The following is a 20216-nucleotide window of genomic DNA, read 5'->3' as shown; positions in this document are numbered from 1 at the left end:
GGGGAGCCAGACCCAAAGTCCAGGCTGAGTTTCCAAGTCCCTGCCCAGCCCCCGAGTCAGGACCCCCCAGGAACCCAGCTGGGCTCTTCGGAGGGAAGCAGGAAGGTGTCCCCCTCTCATCTAGCCTCCCAGGATGGAGAAAAGCCACTGTCATCCGAGCTGCTCTGGCCACTAAGGCTGGAGTCTGGCCAGGCCGGGGAGCCCAGGGGCTCAGAGGGAGAGCGGTTAGACACCTCTGAAGGGAGAGGGGGCTCGAGCCGGGACAGGAGGTTTAAGGAGCAGAGACGGTTCCTGGGGGACTGTGAACCCGCCTGCACATCCCCACCTCCACCAAAGGTCACTGACCGCCCCGGCCCCGGCCCCAGCCTGGCCCAGCCTGCTGGACGCCCCTACCACTGAGCCTCGGCAGGTCAGGGTTTGGGTGGAGAAGGCCCTGGCCAGCCCCGCGGCCTTCATCGCCCAGCAGCCCTGTTAGTTGTGCCACCCTGTTCCGACCCCCTTTCTAGACATGGAGTGGATGCCCATCCACACCCGGGCCTGTGTGGGCACCCTGACCGGCTACACCTACAGCCTGGGGCAGTTCCTGCTGGCCGGTGCGGCCTACGCCGTGCCTCACTGGCGCCACCTGCGGCTGCTGGTCTCCGTGCCTTTTTTCGCCTTCTTCATCTACTCCTGGTGAGTGGGGCCGGGGTGGGAGGTGGTGCCACGGGAGCCCAGGACATCTCTCAGAGCTGACCGCACACCCTGACCCACAGCCCACAGAGAAGGCCAAGGTCAATAGGTCAAGCCAGGCCAGGCCACAGGGTGACAGGCAGGGAAACAGAGGCTGGAGGGTGGGGCAGCTTGGCCCCGGGCTACCCCATTCTCCAGCTTCCCCCATCGCCAGCCTGCCTGCGCTGCTCCCCCTACCAGCACCCAAGAGTTGGGGAAGGGTCTTTGCCAGGCTGGGGGCTGTCTTGTGGACAGAGAGTATCGGTAGCACCCCTGGGCCCCCACCCTTAAACCGAATCCCACACAGGCCCGTGGGGCACCCACCCCTGCCTCCAGCCCCTCCCTCTGGAGCTGCAGCCATGGCCCACCCCCACCCACCCCGGCGCCAGGTTCTTCGTCGAGTCTGCCCGCTGGTACTCGACCTGTGGGAGGCCGGACCTCACCCTGAGGGCCCTGCAGAGAGTGGCCAGCATCAACGGGAAGCGGGAAGAGGGCTCCAAGCTGAGTATGGAGGTGAGGCGCCAAGACCTCGAGGGACACCCCCCAGGGCTCTGCCCCCAGACCCAGGACCCCAGGGCCTGCCTGAGGAGGGGTTGGGCTGGGAAGGGCCCCTGGAGCGCCAGGCCCTGAGCCGCCCATTCTGGCAGGTGCTGCAGGCCAATCTGCAGAAGGAGCTGACCACGGGCCAAGGCCGGACCTCGGCCCTGGAGCTGCTGCGCTGCCCCACCCTGCGCCGCCTCTTCCTCTGCCTCTCCATGCTGTGGTAGGCCCAGACAGACCGACTAACAGACAGACAGACCAAGGGACGAAAGGCTGGTTGGAGAGGGAGCTGATGCAATGAGTGGAGGCGGCCGGGCGAGCCGTGGCCGAGGCAGCAGTGATCCCAGACCAGGGGGACGCGGGAGCATCAGCACACGGCAGCCCCGGCTCAGCCCATTCCCCGAGCAGGGCGTCAGTCTAATGTCCCATCTTCTCCTCCTTTCACAAACCGTGTTCAGACACAGAGCCACCCCATCAGGGTGGTGGCCTCCAGCACCCATCAAGTCACATCACGGCGGCAGAAACCAGTCTGGCTTGCAAAACATTTGGAGACTTATTGGCCTTGTGGTACCTTCCAGAAACACAGGCCCTGGCGAGAAGGTGCCCAAGGCTCATCTCCAAGAGTACACTTGGGCCAGGCTGAGATAAACCCAAAGCTTCCTTTCCCCAAAACCCTCTTCCCATCATCAGATCGAGCCCCACCCCACGCCAGGTGAGAGAAGCATGGTGAGAAAGCACGATCTTGCCAATCAATTCTTTACTTCCAACTGGGGTTATTTACCCTCATTTCTGATTCTATCCAGTGGCCTGAGCTTCCTTTTGTTGGCTCCTAGCAGCTTGAGGAATGTGACACTCATTCCAGGACCATGGACAGGTCCCTGTCGCTCTGACCTCTCCCAGCACCTGGATCCTGAAGACCTGCCTTGGATATTCACCGGCCCTCCCTCGGCCTCACTTAGATAAATAAGATAAAGACTAAAATTATGCAAACCCAACATAAACACTAGGTGACGTTTCCCTAAGACACTGGAATCACTAGTTCTCAAAAGATTGAGAAATCTGGGGTATAAGAGGACTGCCCCAATATTTAAACCAGATACTAAAAAACTGAAGGACTATTAAGCTCGGCTGAATGTCCAGCTCCTCCAGCAGAGCACCCAGTACAGCTGGGCCCTCCTCTGAATGAGGACCCACCCCCGTAAACCTCCCCTAACAGAGCCCACACTCTCCTCCCCACTAGGTTTGCCACCAGCTTTGCCTACTACGGGCTGGTCATGGACCTGCAGAACTTTGGGGTCAGCATCTACCTAATCCAGGTGATCTTTGGTGCCGTGGACCTGCCTGCCAAGTTCGTGGGCTTCCTTGTCATCAACTTCCTGGGCCGCCGACCTGCCCAGATGGCCTCACTCCTGCTGGCGGGCATCTGCATCCTGGCCAATGGGGTGGTACCTAAGGGTGAGCATCTGAGCACCTCGGCCACTCACCCGTGGCCCCATCTGCAGACACGGCCCAACTTCACAGAAGAGAGGAGAGGCCATTGCCTCCCCTACTCCCAGCTCCATTGGTCCCCCTCCCCTTGCATTTTTCTCTAGACTACTCCATCGTTCGAACCGCCCTTGCTGTGCTGGGGAAGGGCTGCCTCACTGCCTCCTTCAACTGCATCTTCTTGTACACTGGGGAGCTGTATCCCACGATGATCCGGTGAGTGGAGGCCTGGTGGGGTGGGAGGATCTAGACGCACGACATTCCTCTGCACACAGGTCAGACCCCAGAGCACAGTCCAGTACGCCCCAGCCCAAAGGCCCTTCCCCAACACCCGTCAGTCTAAGGCCATAGTAAGCACTCTATACACACTCCATGGGTGACTGCGTGGCTGACCCAGGTTTGGCTGCCCTCTAAGCCCTACCTGACCCTAGAAGAAGGTCTCCAAAGGAGTCACCAACTCAGGAAGGGTATGAAGCCAAGACAACACATTTCAGAGGCAGTGGATTGAAGTGCCCCACTGGATCTCCAAAGCACAAGCTAGAAGCTGCCGCCAAATCTAAATTCCAGCTATAAACCAAGTGGTACATCTGAAACCACAGATCAAAACATGAAAGTAATTTCCTATCATAGGAACCACTCTAAAAATTGGTGGCACTTGATGTTGGAGAGGATGTGGAAGAATGGGAATACTCTTCCACTGCTGGTGGGAATGCAGAAGGATCCAGCTATTCAATGAGGACAGTTTGACAGTTTCTCAAAAAAACTAGCTATAGATTTGCCGAATGACCCAGCAATTCCATTGCTGGATATATTCCCAGAAGAACTGAAAACAAGGCCACAAACTGATATAGGCACACCAATGTTCATAGCGGCATTTTTCACTATTGCCAAAAGTTGGAATCAACCCAAATGCCCTTCAACAGATGAATGGATAAACAAAATGTGGTGTATACATACAATGGAATACTACTCAGCTATAAGAAGTAATACAGTACAAACACATGTGATAACATGGATGAATCTTGAGGACCTTATGTTGAGTGAAGCAAGCCAGGCATTGGAGGAAAATACTACATGACTTCCTGATATGAAATAAGCAAACCAAACTGTCTCAGAGAGCTAGAGCCTGGATGATAGACTTACAGGAAATTGGGGGAGGAGGGAGAAAAGTTGTGAGCTGATGCTTACATGGGTGAATCTGTGATAAAGTGGAGGGAAGTACTTGTACAGGGAAGGGATAAGGGCATCGGGATCTTTGGGTGGGGCTTTGCAGGCTTGTGGGGGGCTAGGGTTGGTAGGTTGGGTCAGATGGCCCAAGGAATTGGAGGGAGGGTTGGGGGAACAGTTGAACATGGGAGATTGTCAGGTATGTGGTTGAAAGTATAATGTTGAGAAAATTCTTTAGAAAATGTAATAAGGAAGGATTACCTTTTTAAGGTGCTTAAGGAGGGGCATGTGGCACAGGGGCAGGTTTCTAGGGAGTGTGTGAGTGCTCATCTTGTCATCGTGTGTTATATCATTGGGTGGAGACCCACGCAATGAGTGGGAAGGTGTACCCACATCCTGGGGAGGTGTGATGTTCTCCAACAGAAGGAATTGTGTCTCTCGAGAGAAATGGTGATATCCGATGGGGGAGGACCGTCTATTACGTCAAGCCCACAGCATTGTTGCAGGTATCTGTGAATCTAGACCTTCAAGCAGTGAAGCTTGATTGTCACTGTGGGCCCTGAGGAGAGGGGGAGAGAGGAATAGAATAGATGGAAGCAGGGTAACTGGGGGGCAATGGAAGTGTTCTACAAGATCATGCAATGATGGATATAAGACATGTTAAATTTCACCAAAAATGTATAAAAGTCTATAGGCTAAAATGTAAACCATAATGTAACTAAAATTTAGAAAATTGTACAGTCTAAAATATAAACCATAATGTAAACCAAAATGGAACCATGTTTGGTAGCTATGTTTCAATATCTGTACATCAGCTGCAGCAAATATAACATGAACATGTAAAAAGATCATTGTTGGGGAAGGGGGAAAAGGGTTTGATGTTGGATATATGGGAGTCTCCCAAATTGTATATGTGACTTTACTGTGATCTAAAACTTTTTCGAAGACAAAATTAAAAATTAAAAAAAAAATGGATGTAGAAATGAGGAAGAAATGAAAGAAATTGCCTTGCCACTGTACATACAGGGCAACATCTATTACAGTAATGAAAGGCAAAATGTAAAAAACAAAGTTTTATGACATTTTTCCTTTTTTAATACCCCAATTTGTTTTTACTTTATTTTAGTTTTTCTAAATTAGTATGTATTCCATTTCTAATCTTTAAACCTATCATTACTATTTCATTTTCCTATTAATTGAATTTGGCAATATATGAGGCTTCATTTTTTTTTTTTTTTTTTTAAAGATGTATTTATTTATTTAATTCCCCCCCTCCCCTGGTTGTCTGTTCTTGGTGTCTATTTGCTGCGTCTTGTTTCTTTGTCCGCTTCTGTTGTCGTCAGCGGCACGGGAAGTGTGGGCGGCGCCATTCCTGGGCAGGCTGCTCTTTCTTTTCACGCTGGGCGGCTCTCCTCACGGGCGCACTCCTTGCGCGTGGGGCTCCCCCACGCGGGGGACACCCTTTGCATGGCACAGCACTCCTTGCGCGCATCAGCACTGCGCATGGCCAGCTCCACACGGGTCAAGGAGGCCCGGGGTTTGAACCGCGGACCTCCCATATGGTAGACGGACGCCCTAACCACTGGGCCAAAGTCCGTTTCCCGAGGCTTCATTTTTGAAGAAGTTTTGGACCACACAGGGGTTCAACTATGGCAGGGGAGGAACACTGGTGTGGGGTGTTATTGATGAGGGACACATGGTTGGGAGGGAGTTATCCAGGGCATATATATAGGGTGTATAAAAATGTTCAGATATTCATTGGGTATTTTCATAGTAGTTACAGTTACAAACAACAACTGAGGGAGTGCTGAGTTCTAGCCAGGGAAGCACTGTTACATTCCCTAATGGAATGGCAACAATCCCCCAAGTGCAAGGGCTAAGACCAGTGAAGAAGGATGGGCCAATGATGAGCCCTTGATACTCCTAACTATAAGCCTGTGTATCTGAAATTTCCTCCGTGTTGCTCAAATGTGGCCACTCTCTAAGCCAAACTCAGCATGTAAATGCACTACCTTCCCCCCAGTGTGGGACATGACTCCTGGGGATGAGCCTCTCTGGTGCCAAGGGATTACTACCAATCACTAGCTGGTGATTCAACTAGAAAAAGATCTTGAATAAAAGGGAGAAATAGTACAGACAAATGAATTTATATGGCTAAGAGTCTTCAAAAAAGAGCCTGGAGGTCATCAGAGGGGTTGCACTTATGCATGCCTCAGCAGGATCCCAGAGACAGCCAAAGTAAATGCCACTCAAGGTACTGGTGCTCCTGAGGCTACAGAGACACACAGGTTCTGTGGTCATGGCAGATGGCTCTGGAGTCCAGTGCCTTGTCAATGGGCCCTACTTTGTAATTTGCTTTCTGGAATGTGATGGAGTTGGACTCAGATGTGACTTTTCTACACATGCCTCTTCTGTCACTTTTACTGAACCAGTGGTTGACACTCGGGTTGGTGTATACTCAGGAGACTTGACTCTCTGGACTGGTCCTGTGCCAGCTGGGCCCTGAGCCTCAGCAGAGTTGCAACTCCTACTCTCCAGTTCATTGGACTTACCCAGATAAGCTGACGGGAGGTGAAGATGGTTAACCACCATACCAGGGAACCGAGAGTGCCTGCAATTGCAAGCAGGAGAATCACATCCATCAACCTTGTGGGTTCTAAGACCCTTCTCGATATAGAGGTGGAGTGGCTATCTCCATCCCAGGGTCCACAGGATGGAGGAATAAAATATCGATTAGAGTGGACTTACTGGTATTCTACTATAGAACTATTGTAATGGAAGAAACTGTAGCATTGATGTGGAGAAAGTGGCCATGGTAGTTGCCGAGGGCAGGGAGAGGGAAGAAGAGATGTGAGGAGAGGGCATTTTCTGGACTTGGAGTTGTCCAAAATGATATTGCAGGGACAGATGCAGGACATTCTATATCCTGCCATAAGTCACTGAATATACTGGAGGAAAGCATAAACTACAATGTAAACTATAATCCATGCAGTGCTGCAGTGCTCTACAATGTATTCATCAAATGCAATGAATGTGCCACAATGATGGAAGAGGTTGCTGATGTGGAGGAGTGGGGGGTTCGGGGGAGTTTATGGGAACCTCTTTTATTTTTTAATGTAACGTTTTTTGTGATCTATGTGTTTAAGAAAAAACAATTAACAAAATGGTGACATTTGATAGTATGCCAGAGAGATGGATAAGCCTAACACTGCCTCTTAGAATGCCAAGCTGGGGCAGAGGGAGAGGAATTTTTACAATAAGAAACAAGAAACATGTGCTTATTTTAAAAATGGGATGCAAAATTCACTTGAGCTTTTAAGATAATACATTAAAGGAGCAGGTGTAGCTCAGTGGTTGAGCAACTGCTTCTCATTTATGAGGTCCCAGTTTCAATCTCCAGTACCTCCTAAAAAAAAATTTTTTTTAAAAAGGTAAAACATTAGATGTCAAAGGACTGTCAGGCTTCCTGAAGCTACTTGGGATGGAGCCTGGAGCGCTCATAGTTACTCTTCTGTGTCCTTATGGGGTTGCAGGGGAAGAATAAAAGTATAGAGCACTTACTATGTGCTGGGCACTACTTGAAACTTTTTACAAATACTAACTTATTTAATCCTCATAACAAGCCTTTGAGGTAGGTACAATTATGACTTCCATTTTACAAATGAGAACCCTGAGACTCAGAGAGGTTAAGTGACTTGCCCGAGGTTAAACAGCTAGGGAGTGGTGAGGCCAGGCTTTACCCAAGCAGTCTGTCTCCCTAGTCAATGTTTCTAACCACTGCCCTCATGGAAAGCAGGCTTAACATGCAGATTCCAGGACCCTTCCCCTGGAGCTTCTAATCCAACAGGTCTGTGTGGTCTGGGCCACCCGGAACTCAAAAAGGCCCCAGGTGGTTTGAGAACCATTGGTCTAACCCAACTGTTTCATTTGACAGCAACAGAAAATAAGGCCCAGACAGGGAAAAAGACTAGCCCAAGGTCACACAGCGATTTAAGGGCAGAGGAAAAATTCCATCCTGGGTCTCCCGAAGCCCTGGCCAGAGTTCTTCCCAACTTGCCTTTTTTACATAATTGCCAAACCCAGTCCCACGTTGGTTTGCCAACTAGATCGGAAACCGAGGAGACACCTGGGGGTGTCCTGGGCCGGGCCTGGGCTGCCCTGGCTTGGGGCGTGGCCAGCACCTCAGCACTCGTGCCAGACGTCTGACCGACACCCACCCCTACGGCCCCGCAGGCAGACGGGCCTGGGCATGGGCAGCACGATGGCCCGGGTGGGCAGCATCGTGAGCCCCCTGGTGAGCATGACTGCCGAGCTCTACTCCGCCCTGCCTCTCTTTATCTTCGGCGCCGTCCCTGTGGCCGCCAGTGCTGCCACCGCCCTCCTGCCGGAGACCCTGAACCAGCCACTGCCCGACACCGTGCAGGACCTGAAGGACAGGTGAGCGCAGCCCTCAGAGCCCCCGGAGCAGGGCCTCGCCCTTCTCTTGGGCAGAAAAGGATCCTGAGGCCCAGAGAGGAGCAGGGCCTTAGCCCACGTCCCACACCCCGGCTGGGGCCGGGTTGAGACTCAAACCCGGGCCCCCTCTTCCAGGCGGGGACTCTTTCCTCCCTGCTTCCCTGATTGGCTGAGTATCCCGGACAGAGAGCGGGTGGCTGGGCACAGCCGAGTGGAGAGTCCCCTGGAGCCCCCCTTCCAGCCTGGCCTGGAGGCCACGCACCCAGGGCTGCACTCTCCTGCCCCCAGGAGGAGAGGGAAACAGAAGCGACTGCAACAGGAGCAGCAGAAGCAGATGGTCCCGCTCCAGGCCTCAGCACCAGAGAAGAGTGGACTCTGAGAGGGGGACGGGGACTCACCGGCCCTCGGGGAGGGAGGGTCCCACAGGGTCTGCGCCATCACAAGGGGGAAGGGTGGGTGGTGGCCAAGCGTGGCAGCTGCGGTTCAGGGAAGCACCTCCACAGGGCCCGCCCTCTTCCCATCATCAGATCGAGCCCCACCCCACGCCAGGTGAGAGAAGCATGGTGAGAAAGCAGGATCTTGCCAATCAATTCTTTACTTCCAACTGGGGTTATTTACCCTCATTTCTGATTCTATCCAGTGGCCTGAGCTTCCTTTTGTTGGCTCCTAGCAGCTTGAGGAATGTGACACTCATTCCAGGACCATGGACAGGTCCCTGTCGCTCTGGCCTCTCCCAGCACCTGGATCCTGAAGACCTGTCTTGGATATTCACCCGCCCTCCCTCGGCCTCACTTAGATAAATAAGATAAAGACTAAAATTATGCAAACCCAACATAAACACTAGGTGACGTTTTCCTAAGACACTGGAATCACTAGTTCTCAAAAGATTGAGAAATCTGGGGTACAAGAGGACTGCCCCAATATTTAAACCAGATACTAAAAAACTGAAGGACTATTAAGCTCGGCCGAGTGTCCAGCTCCTCCAGCACCCAGTACAGCTGGGCCCTCCTCTGAATGAGGACCCACCCCCATAAACCTCCCCTAACAAATCCCACACTCCCCTCCCCACTAGGTTTGCCACCAGCTTTGCCTACTACGGGCTGGTCATGGACCTGCAGAACTTTGGGGTCAGCATCTACCTAATCCAGGTGATCTTTGGTGCCGTGGACCTGCCTGCCAAGTTCGTGGGCTTCCTTGTCATCAACTTCCTGGGCCGCCGACCTGCCCAGATGGCCTCACTGCTGCTGGTGGGCATCTGCATCCTGGCCAATGGGGTGGTACCTAAGGGTGAGCATCTGAGCACCTCGGCCACTCACCCTTGGCCCCATCTGCAGACACGGCCCAATTCACAGAAGAGAGGAGAGGCCATTGCCTCCCCCACTCCCCAGCTCCATCGGTCCCCCTCCCCCTCCTTTTTCTCTAGACTACTCCATCGTTCGAACCGCCCTTGCTGTGCTGGGGAAGGGCTGCCTCGCTGCCTCCTTCAACTGCATCTTCTTGTACACTGGGGAGCTGTATCCCACGATGATCCGGTGAGTGGAGGCCTGGTGGGGTGGGAAGATCTTGATGCAAGACATTCCTCTGCACACAGGTCAGACCAGAGCACAGTCCAGTATGCCCCAGCCCAAAGGCCCTCCCCCAGCACCCGTCAGTCTAAGGCTAGAGTAAGCACTCTATACACACTCTATGGGTGACTGCGTAGCTGACCCATGTTTGGCTGCCCTCTAAGCCCTACCTGACCCTAGAAGAAGGTCTCCAAAGGAATCACCAACTGCGGCAGGGTATGAAGCCAAGACAACACATTTCAGAGGCAGTGGATTGAAGTGCCCCACTGGATCTCCAAAGCACAGGCTAGAAGCTGCCGCCAAATCTAAATTCCAAGTGGTACATCTGAAACCACAGACCAAAACATGAAAGTAATTTCCTATCACAGGAACCACACTTAAAAATGGTGGCACTTGATAGTATGCCAGAGAGATGGATAAGCATAGCACTGCCTTTTGGACTGCCAAGATGGGGCAGCAGGGGAGGAATTTTTGCAATAATTCCTATTTTTGTGCCTATTTTTAACAAGAAACATGTGCCTATTTTTAAAATGGAATGCAAAATTCACTTTAGCATAAGATAAAACACTAAGGAAGCAGGTGTAGCTCAGTGGTTGAGCAACTACTTCCCATTTATGAGGTCCCATTACAATTGCCAGTACCTCCTAAAAAATTTTTTTTTTAAAAAAAGGTAAAACATTAGATGTCAAAGAATGGTCAGGCTTTCTGAAGCTACTTGGGATGAGAGCCTGGAGAGCTCACTCTTCTGTGTCCTTATGGGGTTTCAGGGGGAGAATAAAAGTATAGAGCACTTACTATGTGCTGGGTCCACTTGAAACTTTTTACAAATACTACTTATTTTATCCTCAAAACAAGCCTTTTAGGAAGGTACAATAATGACTTCCATTTTACAAATGAGAACCCTGAGGCTCAGAGAGGTTAAGTGACTTGCCCGAGGTTAAACAGCTAGGGAGTGGTGAGGCCAGGCTTTACCCAAGCAGTCTGTTTCCCTAGTCAATGTTTCTAACCACTGCCCTCAAGGAAAGCAGGCTTAACGTGCAGATTCCAGGGCCCTTCCCCTGGGGCTTCTAATCCAACAGGTCTGTGTGAGTCTGCGCCACCCGGAACTCAAAAAGGCCCCAGGTGGTTTAAGAACCATTGGTCTAACCCAACTGTTTCATTTGACAGCAACAGAAAATAAGGCCCAGACAGGGAAAAAGACTAGCCCAAGGTCACACAGCGATTTAAGGGCAGAGGAAAAATTCCATCCTGGGTCTCCTGAGGCCCTGGCCAGAGCCCTTCCCAACTTGCCTTTTTTAAATAATTGCCAAACCCAGTCCCACATTGGTTTGCCAACCAGATCGGAAACGAGGAGACACCTGGGGGTGTCCTGGGCCGGGCCTGGGCTGCCCTGGCTTGGGGCGTGGCCAGCACCTCAGCACTCGTGCCAGACGTCTGACCGACACCCACCCCTACGGCCCGGCAGGCAGACTGGCCTGGGCATGGGCAGCACGATGGCCCGGGTGGGCAGCATCGTGAGCCCCCTGGTGAGCATGACTGCCGAGCTCTACTCTGCCCTGCCTCTCTTTATCTTCGGCGCCGTCCCTGTGGCCGCCAGTGCTGCCACCGCCCTCCTGCCGGAGACCCTGAACCAGCCACTGCCCGACACCGTGCAGGACCTGAAGGACAGGTGAGCGCAGCCCTCAGAGCCCCAGGAGCAGAGCCTCGCCCTTTCTCTTGGGGAGAAAAGGATCCTGAGGCCCAGAGAGGAGCAGGACCTTAGCCCACGTCCCACACCCCGGCTGGGGTGGGGTTCAAACTCAAACCCGGGCCCCCTCTTCCAGGCCGGGACTCTTTCTTCTCTGCTTCCCCGATTGGTTGAGTCTCCCGGACAGAGAGTGGGTGGCTGAGCACAGCCGAGTGGAGAGTCCCCTGGAGCCCCCTTTCCAGCCTGGCCTAGAGGGCACGCACCCAGGGCTGCACTCTCCTGCCCCCAGGAGGAGAGGGAAACAGAAGCGACTGCAACAGGAGCAGCAGAAGCAGATGGTCCCGCTCCAGGCCTCAGCACCAGAGAAGAGTGGACTCTGAGACGGGGACGGGGACTCACCGACTCTCGGGGAGGGAGGGTCCCACAGGGTCTGCGCCATCACAAGGGGGAAGGGTGGGTGGTGGCCAAGCGTGGCAGCTGCGGTTCAGGGAAGAACCTCCACAGGGCCCGTCCTCGGAGAGACCCCACCTAGACCACATCATTAAAGGTCTGACTGGGTGCAGATCTCCCCGTGTCACCCTTGGCGCAAATACAACAGCTGCTGCACGTGGGCTAGCTCTCTGACTCAGAGGAAAGGGTGGGACAGGTGTCCTGCTGATTGAAGCTGGTTCAGAACTAGATTTTTTCTCCCAGTTAAGATACTTAAAATCTTAGAGTTCATATTTGGCTTCTACAGTGTGACTATCTGGGGAATTCCAAATTTTGGATGAAAAAGGAAACCAATTTAATAGTAAGAAATAGAAGCCTGTGTAAGAGGAGCTCTAACTGGCCCCTTCTGGAGCAGTGAAGAGTGAAATGAAGTCCCAAACTCACCATCCCTTGGCCTCCACCATTGCTTGCCCAGGAAGAGAGAAGGTTTGTGCCACTCTTTTGATTTCTGCAGCTTTGTAATTAGTTTTGAAATTGGGAAGTGTGAGACTTCCAACTTTGTTCTTCTTTTTCAAGATTTTTTGATTATTCAGTGAGGTGGTTTGGCAGCATGTACCCCCAAAAAACATGTTCTTAAACCTGATCCATTCGTGTGGGTGTGAGTCCATTATAAGGAGGAACTTTAGATGAGGTTTCTTTAGTTGACGTGTGGCCCACCTCAATCAGAATGTGTCTTTTTTTTTTCTTCCACTTTTTTATTTTTTAAAAGATACTTCAATTACATAAATGTTGCAGAAAATATATAGGGGATTCCCATATGCTCTGCTCCCCACACCTCCCACATTTTCCCACATTAGCAACATCTTTCATCAGTGTGGTACATTCATTACAATTGTTAAACACGTTTTGGAGCATTGCTACACGGCATGGATTATAGTTTACATTGTAGTTTACACTCTCTCCCACTTGACTCTGTAGGTTATGGCTGGATATATAAAGGCCTGTATCTATCATTGTAATGTCAGTGAGGAGGATTCCCAAGTTCTGAAAATTCCCCCCATTACACCTGTTTTTCTCTATCCCTAGTGCCAGAACATCCATGGGTCACTGCTTCCACAACAATGATATTTCTTCCATTGATAGAATCACAATAAGTCTATAGTAGAATATTTGTAAGCTTATTTTAGTTCATAGTTCATTTCCCAATCCTGAGGACTCTGGGATGATGGTGCCCACTCCACCCTTAATTGAGGGAGGCTTTGATCCCATACATCCAATGGATGGGACTCTTGCTTGCAGTTGTAGGCACTCTTGGTTCCTTGGTGTGTTGTTTGTCCATCATCTCCTCCCCGTTAGTTGTCCTGGGTGAGTCCATTGAACTGGAGAGTAGGTGTTGCAACTTCGTTGAGATTCAGGGCTTAGCTGGGACATGGACAGCCCAAAGATTTAAGTTTCTTGGATGTACACCCTACCAACTCTAGTACTAATTATAGGCTCAAATATAAGGACAGAAGAGTCACGCATAGGGAAACCACTGGTGAGTCTAACTCTATCACTCTGGGGAGCATAAATACCAGATTAGGGCCCACTAGCAAAGGGCCAAATTCCTGAGGTATCTGCCCTGACTATAGTGTCTGGATGTCTCCATATCCCAGAGGAGACTTGCTATTTGGGGTAGTATCTACTTTGGCTGTCAATGAGATTCTTTTGAGATGTGCATAAGCACTACCTCAGGGATGGCCTCCTGACTCACTTTGAAGTCTCTTAGCCATACAAACTCAGTTGTCTTTAGCTTTCCCCTCTTTTGGTCAAGGTCCTTTTCCCCCCAGATACATTGCTTTTTGATACTTGGTAGCAATCCCTCAGTGCCAGGGAGACTCATTCCAGGGAGTTATGTCCCACACTGGGGGGAAGTTATTGCCTTTACATACTGAGTTCAGCTTAGAGAGAGGCCACATTTGAGCAACAAGGAAGCTCCTGGTAGGTAACTCATAGACACCCTGCATCACTTGAAATGGCTGTTTCCATTTCAAGAGTAAAGGCTCATAAACATAGTCATCAATATCAAGAGTCCTTCACAAGTCATTGTCCTTGCACTTGAGGCGTTCTTGTTCCATTAGAAAATGTGGCAGAGCTCCCCTGGGTGGAAAGTTGATATTCTTTTGGTTATTGTGTGAATTTCCACCCAACATGGACATGCCACATGAACATTTGAACACATTTATATTCCTTCTGTGTATACCTGGGTGACCTTCCTCCCATGTATCCCCACTCACTGACACCCTACACCAATGATTCTCCCCTGCCACTGTTGTAACCCTTCTGCAATCTAAAACCTCTTCAAAAATGAAGCCAACAAAATAGTCACATACAATTAATAAGAAAATGAAATAATGGTAGTTTTATAGACAGGAAGGATAATACAGAATAATTAATTAATAATTATTATTAATTAATAATTAATAAAAGGTAAAAATAAAATATTTTTAAAAATTGGGATATTAAAAATATTGAAAAAATATTAAAAGAAAAAATCTTTTTTTTGACATTTTGACTTTCCTCACCGTAACATTGTCATTCTATATGTGCAGTGTCATTTTCTTCCATTTATTCCCCCAGTGTCTTACTATTTTTTAGATTTATTTATTTGTTTACCCACCCCCACCCCTCAATGAGTCTTAATCCTATTACCAGAGTCCTCTATAAGCAGAGAGCCACAGGAAGCAAGAAACTGAAGGTCAACAGAACTTGGGAGGGAAGGGAGAGGCCAGGAGAGGATGCCATGTGTTAAAGAGCACAGGATCAAGGATCACTGGTTTTCCCAAAATACCAGTCTTTGGGATAAAAGCATTACTTAATGACACCTTGATTTGGACTTTTTCTTAGCCTTAAATTCATGATCTAATAAATTCCCATTGTTTCAGCCAACCCATTGCATGGGGTTTGTTTGAGCAGCCAAGGAAACTAAACCATTCAGGTTCCTTTGAAACTACATATGCATTTTAGGATCAGCTTTTCCATTTTTGTAAAAATGGCTGTTGGGTTTTTTTTTAAGGTACTGGGGCTGGAGATTAAACCCGGGACCTCATACATGACAAACCAGTGCTCAACCACTAAGCTCCCCTGCTCCCCTGGGATTACATTGAGTCTGTAGATCATTTTGGGTCGTATTGCCATCTTAAAGATATTAAATCTTCCAATTCATGAACATGGATTATATTTCCATTTATTTAGGTCATCTTTCTTTCAGCAGTTTTTTGAGATTTTCATGTACAAGTCTTTCATATCCTTGGCTAAATTTTTTTTTAAAGATTCATTTATTTATTTATTTCTATTCCCTTCTCCCCCTCCCCAGTTGTCTGTTCTCTGTGTCTATTTGTTGCATGTTCTTTGTCCGCTTCTGTTGTTGTCAGCAGTATGGGAATCTGTGTTTCTATTTGTTGCGTCATCTTGTTGTGTTAGCTTTCAGTGTGTGTGGTGCCATTCCTGGGCAGGCTGTACCTGGGTGGCTCTCCTTATGGGGCGCACTCCTTGCTCATGGGTCTCCCCTGCACGGGGACACCCCTGCATGGCAGGGCACTCCTTGCGTGCATCAGCACTGCACATGGACCAGCTCCACATGGGTCAAGGAGGCCCAGGGTTTGAACCGTGGACCTCCCGTGTGGTAGACGGACACCCTAAACACTGGGCCAAGTCTGCTTCCCATCCTTGGCTAAATTTATTCCCATGTATTTAATTCTTTTTGATTTATTTTAAATGGAATTGTTTTCTATATTTCCTTCTCAGATTGTTCTTTGCTAGTGTATAGAATTGTAACTGATTTTTCTGTGTTGCTCTTGTATTCTGCAACCGTCTTAAATTTATTAATGCTAATTTTTTTTTAGCATGTGTGGATATTCTTTGGGATTATTTATATATAAGATCATGTCATCTGTGAAGAGAGGAATTTTACTTCTTTTCCAATTCTGATGCTTTTAATTTCTTTTCCTTGCTTACTTGCTTTGGCCTAGAACTCCTAGTATAATGTTTAATAGAAGTGGTATAAGCAGGCATCCTTCCTGATCTTAAAGGGATATGGAGGATAGCCTTATGTCTTTCACCATTGGTATGATGTTGAATGAGTTTTTCATAAATACCTTTATCATATTGAGGAAATTCCTTTCTATTCCTAGTTTTTGAGTATCTTATCATGAAATGGTGTTAGATTTTATTAAATGCCTTTTCTGCATCAATTGAGATGATCATGTGGGTTTTTTCCCCTTCATTCTTTTAATTCTCCTGCCACTTTAAAAATTGATAGCACCAGTGCAGCTTTAGATGGGAATGGTGGGGTAACATCAAGACAGTGCTGGAGCCTAGGCAAAGTGGTAGCTGCCAAATTCCCTCTAATGCACACTTCCATATCCTGGACTCAGGAAACACAAGGAAGTCAGCACTTGGAAAAGAAGCATGGGCAGTCTTCCAAAGGGAATACCTGCCCAGTGTGTGCAGAAGTGGAAACTGGGAGAGGTTGCACCTGGGTTTTTATTCCTTAACTACACCATGTTATTTTACCCTGCATCCATGGCTTTGTTCCAGTTATTCCACTTCCTTGAAATAGACTTTTCTGCCCATTTCTCCCACCCCTTGTCTCACGAAATCATAGTGATCCTTTTAGATCTAGTTTCAATGTAATTGTTGGGATTGAATCATGTCCTCCAGAAGATATGTTCAACTCCTAAGCCTGCTTCTGTGGGTGTGAGCTCTTGTAAATGGGATCTTGGAAGATCCTATTAAAAGGAGGCCAAAGGGAATTAGGGTGGGCCTTAATCTTATATGACTGGAGCCCTTATAAGCAAAGGAAATTTGGACCCAGAAGGAGAGCTGTATCATCATGTGGCAGAGACAGACTGAGCCACCACCAGAATGTGGCAGACTTCGGAGCAAGCCTGGTCGGCTGATACCTTGATTTGAGATTTTTAGCCTCCAAAACAGTGAGCTAGTGAATTTCCATTGTTTAAATCAATTATGTGGTGTTTGCTATAGCAGCTCTGGCAAACTAAGACTGTTATCGTTAAAGTGAAGATTTCCCTGACTTATTCCATCCACTCAGGTAACATTAAAAATTTTTCTTTTCCACTCTCGCAGACCACCCTGCACACACTCTGTGTATGACAAGGTGACATTGCCTTGTAATTATTTGTTTGCATCTCTTTCTCTCACTGAAATATGGGGGCCATTAAAGATATGGTTGTGTTTTATGTGTCATTCTATCTTTAGCACAAATGCAGAGTAGCTCCTTAAACATATTATATGAATGAATGAATCTACCCAGGGAAATAAACTCTTACATCTGCTGAGTCATTTGTCTGTGATTGCTCCCTCCCCACATTCTATACCTCCATTCTTAGCTATTTGAAATTGGTCTGCATTCTCAGAATAATTGCATTAAAGCAAACACTTTTTAGGAAAAGCCAGAATGTTATACTGGACATTCCACTTTGCTTTAATTTAACATCAGTTTGTTTAAATTAACTTTTCAAATCCAAAATATTAAACGAATGAAACTCCAAACACATGACACGCTCTCTGTGCTTTCCACAGGAACACCATAAAGCAGCTCATGATTGGGTTCTGAAAACTTCCCTTTGTGAAATAAATTGAGACCAATGAACAAGGGCAATTAAATTTATTTGAGAGTACATCCAGCTAAAAGTTCATGCTTGACTTCTGGGAGCTGGCAAGGACAGGGACATGCACAGAGGAGGCCTTATAACAGGTGTGGGAGGAACAGTACATTCCCTCAATATCTCTTTAGCTAGCAACAGTAGGAAGTAGCCTTTGATAAGAATTTTCTCTATGGCTTTACTGAAAATATTTGGCTGACTTATCTCAGAAGGGCGTGGGGAAACTTCTTCCACCACTTTGCTGCAGTGGAGAGTGGGGGCCTTTGAGAAGAAGGTAACATCAGCATCAACATGGATTTAGGGAAACAGTGAAAACCAAAAATTTCTTTAGGAGGGTATCATTCATGCTTTGAGCTTTCAGTCCATCTTGTGTGTGTACAGGATATCGCACTCAGATTCACACTTCATTCCTTCAGAAAACAGTAGTTTTTAATCTGCTATATGCCAGGCATTTGTGGCCACTGGCATTCCAGAAATCAGCAAAATAGATATGCTTCCTCTCTGAACTTAAGGTCCGGATTTAGCAAGTAATTGAAATAACATACAGCATCTTGTGACTGGGAATTACAGTGTTAAATCAAAGCACAATACAGTTTAATATAGTGGGCCCTGGAAGTCTCCTTGGATGAAGCCATTTTAAAACTAATACCTAAAGAACGGTTAATCAATAAAGGTGGATGGAGCCATAAGAGGAAAATACAAGTGATACCCAGATGGGGAGAGCAGGCTGGTGGAAGCTTCTAGGGGGAGAGCGAGTCCTTGGCATCTGAAGAACTGAGAGAAGTTTAGTATTTCTTCAATGTAGGATCCTGGGGAACAAGTGGCATGAGGTTGGAAAGAGAGGCAGGGGCCAACTGCCAGAGAAACTTTCAGTTCCTGTTAAGGAATTCGGGGTGAGTGATTTTCGGTCCACTGGCTCTGCTGGGCTGCTCTTCCCTGGGACTGGGACGTGTGCCAGACACTGAGATGAGTGGTTTACCCTGCGTTTGTGGCTGAACCATGGGATAAAGGCCTTGCATGTGGTTGTCTCTTGGATAGCTGAGTGTCACTTTGACGTAAGAGTCTTATCTCTTGGGCATTCGCTTGGATATATATTTACGTAACAAACTCTGTTGACTTACAACTGGCTCTGTCTTCCATGCTGATCTTTGTCTTCAGGGAGCTAACAGCCTAAGAGAAGGGAGAGATGAATAATTTGACAATTACAGCTCTCTGATTGGTGTTTGATAAATGCTTACCCAGAGTGCTGCACTTGGCAGCACAGAGAAAGGACATTTAAATGAACTTGGGGGCATATCAGGGAAGACTTGTCAGTGGACACATCCTGACCCATGAGTTCAGAAAATGTGACAAAAGGGTGCAAAACACAGATGTGTGAACTAGGATTGTTGGCTTTGGCCAAGCCTGACATAGCCTGCACGTTCCACTTTTGCAGGGTGGGAGCAGAATGGTGGCTTCCAGGAAGCTTGGTCACCCTTTCATCTTTCCATCAAATGTGGCCACTCTCTAAACCAAACTCAGCATGTAAATGCATTACCTTTCCCCCAGTGTGGGACATGAACCTCCCTGGTGCCGAGGGATTACTACCAATCACTAGCTGGTGAGTCAACTAGAAAAAAACCTTGAATAAAAGGGGGATAATGGTAAAGACAAATGAGTTTATGTGGCTAAAAGTCTTCAAAAAAGAGTCTGGAGGTCATCAGAGGGGTCGCACTTATGCATATCTCAGCAGGATCCAAGAGACACCCAAAGTAGATACAACCCCAGGTACTGGTGCTCCTGAGGGCTATGGATACACACAGGTTCTGTGGTCATTGCAGATAGATCTGGAGTTCAGTGCCTTTTAAGTGGGCCCTATTTTGTAATTTGTGTTCTGGAGTGTGATGGAGTTGGACTCAGATGTGACTTTTCTACACATGCCTCTTCTGTCACTTTTACTGAACCTGTGGCTGACACTGGGGTTGGTGTATACTCAGGAGACTTGACTCTCTGGACTGGTCATGTGCCAGTTGGGCCCTGAGCCTCAGCAGAGTTGCAACTCCTACTCTCCAGTTCATTGGACTTACCCAGATCAGCTGATGGGGAGGTGAGAATGGTCACCTACCACACCAGGGAACCGAGAGTACCTGCAACGCAAGCAGGAGAACTGCATCCATCAACCATGTGGGATCTAAGCCCACTCTTAATTTAGAGGTGGAGTAGACATCTCCATCCCTGGGTCCACAGGATGGAGGAATAAAATATGGATTAGAATGGAAATACTGGTATTCTACTATAGAACTACTGTGACTCTAGCAACTGAAGAAACTATCATCGATGTGGAGACAGTGGCCACAGTAGTTACTTAGGGCAGGGAGAGGGAAGAAGAGATATGATGTGGGGGCATTTTTGGGACGTGGAATTGTCTTAAACAATATTGCAGGGACAGATGCTCTACATTATATATCCTGCCATAACCCACTGAAAGTACTGGGGGAAACTGTAAATAAAAACATAATCCATGTGGTGCAG

At 48.4% G+C, this 20216-nt stretch overlaps 1 protein-coding gene across 1 annotated transcript; it reads left to right on the top strand.

Annotated features, from left to right (window-relative positions):
- The first annotated feature begins 368 nt into the window (after window positions 1-368).
- On the top strand, window positions 369-12174 carry LOC101413401 (solute carrier family 22 member 6). The gene is made up of 11 exons (XM_058306184.2): window positions 369-675; window positions 1101-1224; window positions 1359-1474; window positions 2492-2706; window positions 2844-2952; window positions 8137-8340; window positions 8650-8734; window positions 9405-9645; window positions 9782-9890; window positions 11389-11592; window positions 11900-12174. The coding sequence occupies exons 1-11, from the start codon at window positions 509-511 to the stop codon at window positions 11988-11990; spliced, it is 1665 nt and encodes a 554-aa protein (XP_058162167.1). The 5' UTR covers window positions 369-508; the 3' UTR covers window positions 11991-12174.
- The last annotated feature ends 8042 nt before the right edge of the window (window positions 12175-20216 follow it).

This window comes from Dasypus novemcinctus, chromosome 10 (genome assembly GCF_030445035.2).
Source record: "Dasypus novemcinctus isolate mDasNov1 chromosome 10, mDasNov1.1.hap2, whole genome shotgun sequence".
In the NCBI taxonomy this organism is placed as follows: Eukaryota; Metazoa; Chordata; class Mammalia; order Cingulata; family Dasypodidae; genus Dasypus; species Dasypus novemcinctus.
This window is presented reverse-complemented; position numbering and strand designations above follow the sequence as displayed.

Bases quoted from the DNA above. Each gene is read 5' to 3' on its own strand.
- LOC101413401 (XM_058306184.2), top strand. From the start codon at position 509: ATGGAGTGGATGCCCATCCACACCCGGGCCTGTGTGGGCACCCTGACC. The intron at 9,646-9,781 runs GTGAGCATCTGA...CTTTTTCTCTAG, and splicing joins CAATGGGGTGGTACCTAAGG to ACTACTCCATCGTTCGAACC. The intron at 11,593-11,899 runs GTGAGCGCAGCC...TCCTGCCCCCAG, and splicing joins GTGCAGGACCTGAAGGACAG to GAGGAGAGGGAAACAGAAGC.